An 805-nucleotide genomic window follows, 5' to 3' on the forward strand; every position below is an offset into this window, starting at 1 on the left:
CACGATCCCTTTTCTTCCTTCTTGTAAAAAAAAAACCAGAAGGGAAATCCCCTCGGCTGGCTGGCTGGAGTCCCAGATGAGCCAAAGTCCCTCACTGGGGACAAAGCAAATTAACCCTCGTGGTGCCAGGCTGGCACACGTACCCGGAGCCATCTCAGCTCCTGCCTCCGCCTCTGGCTCCCCCGCACTGCTGTGCCCGGCGTGCCGTCGGCACCAGGCACTCCCACGGGCACAGCCTGGCTGGGGCACGGCAGAGCTGGTACCCGCCCCACTGCCGGCCCCTCCATGGCTCGGGGTGGGTTGTGTTGGGCGCAGCGTCCTCATGCTTTCCCGGGTGCTCCCACGCTGCGCTGGCCAGGGCTGCTGCCAGCCGGGGGAGAAACCTGCCAAAGACCCCCTAACACACCCACCTTTTCCCCACCAGGCCTTGGCAAATAGCACTGCCGAGTACGAGAGCCTGGAGAGCGAGGTGTCTGCCCTGCACGACGACCTCTGGGAGCAGCTGAACCTGGACATCCAGGTGAGTGGGACCCTGCCGGCCCCAGGGTCCCCCTGCCATCCCTGGGGTCTCCCCACCATCCCCGTGGAGGTGGAAACCCCCTGGTTCCTTCAGCCGTCCGCTCCCCGCAAAGAGCCGGTTTGCAAGTGGCTGCTCCATGCTCAGCCCTCGGTGTCCGGCTTTGGCCACAGGCAAAGGCAGAGGGGCTGAGGAACCGTGGGCACCTGGGTGCCATCGGGCGGCTGCAGCCCAGCGCTCCCCGTGCTGCTGGGGCTCCGTCAGCTCCCTGCAGCCTGCAGCAGGCGC

The 805-nt window shown here is 66.2% G+C and overlaps 1 protein-coding gene across 1 annotated transcript in view; it reads left to right on the top strand.

The window, feature by feature from the left end:
- PLEKHA6 (pleckstrin homology domain containing, family A member 6) overlaps positions 1-805 on the top strand; it is a 15,544-nt gene that overhangs the window by 8,198 nt on the left and 6,541 nt on the right. Inside the window, exon 12 of the mRNA XM_009327443.1 lies at positions 425-520. Within this exon, the coding sequence (XP_009325718.1) occupies positions 425-520 (96 nt within the window). The remainder of the gene's footprint in view (positions 1-424; positions 521-805) is intronic.

This window comes from Pygoscelis adeliae, unplaced genomic scaffold (genome assembly GCF_000699105.1).
Source record: "Pygoscelis adeliae isolate BGI_AS28 unplaced genomic scaffold, ASM69910v1 Scaffold197, whole genome shotgun sequence".
In the NCBI taxonomy this organism is placed as follows: Eukaryota; Metazoa; Chordata; class Aves; order Sphenisciformes; family Spheniscidae; genus Pygoscelis; species Pygoscelis adeliae.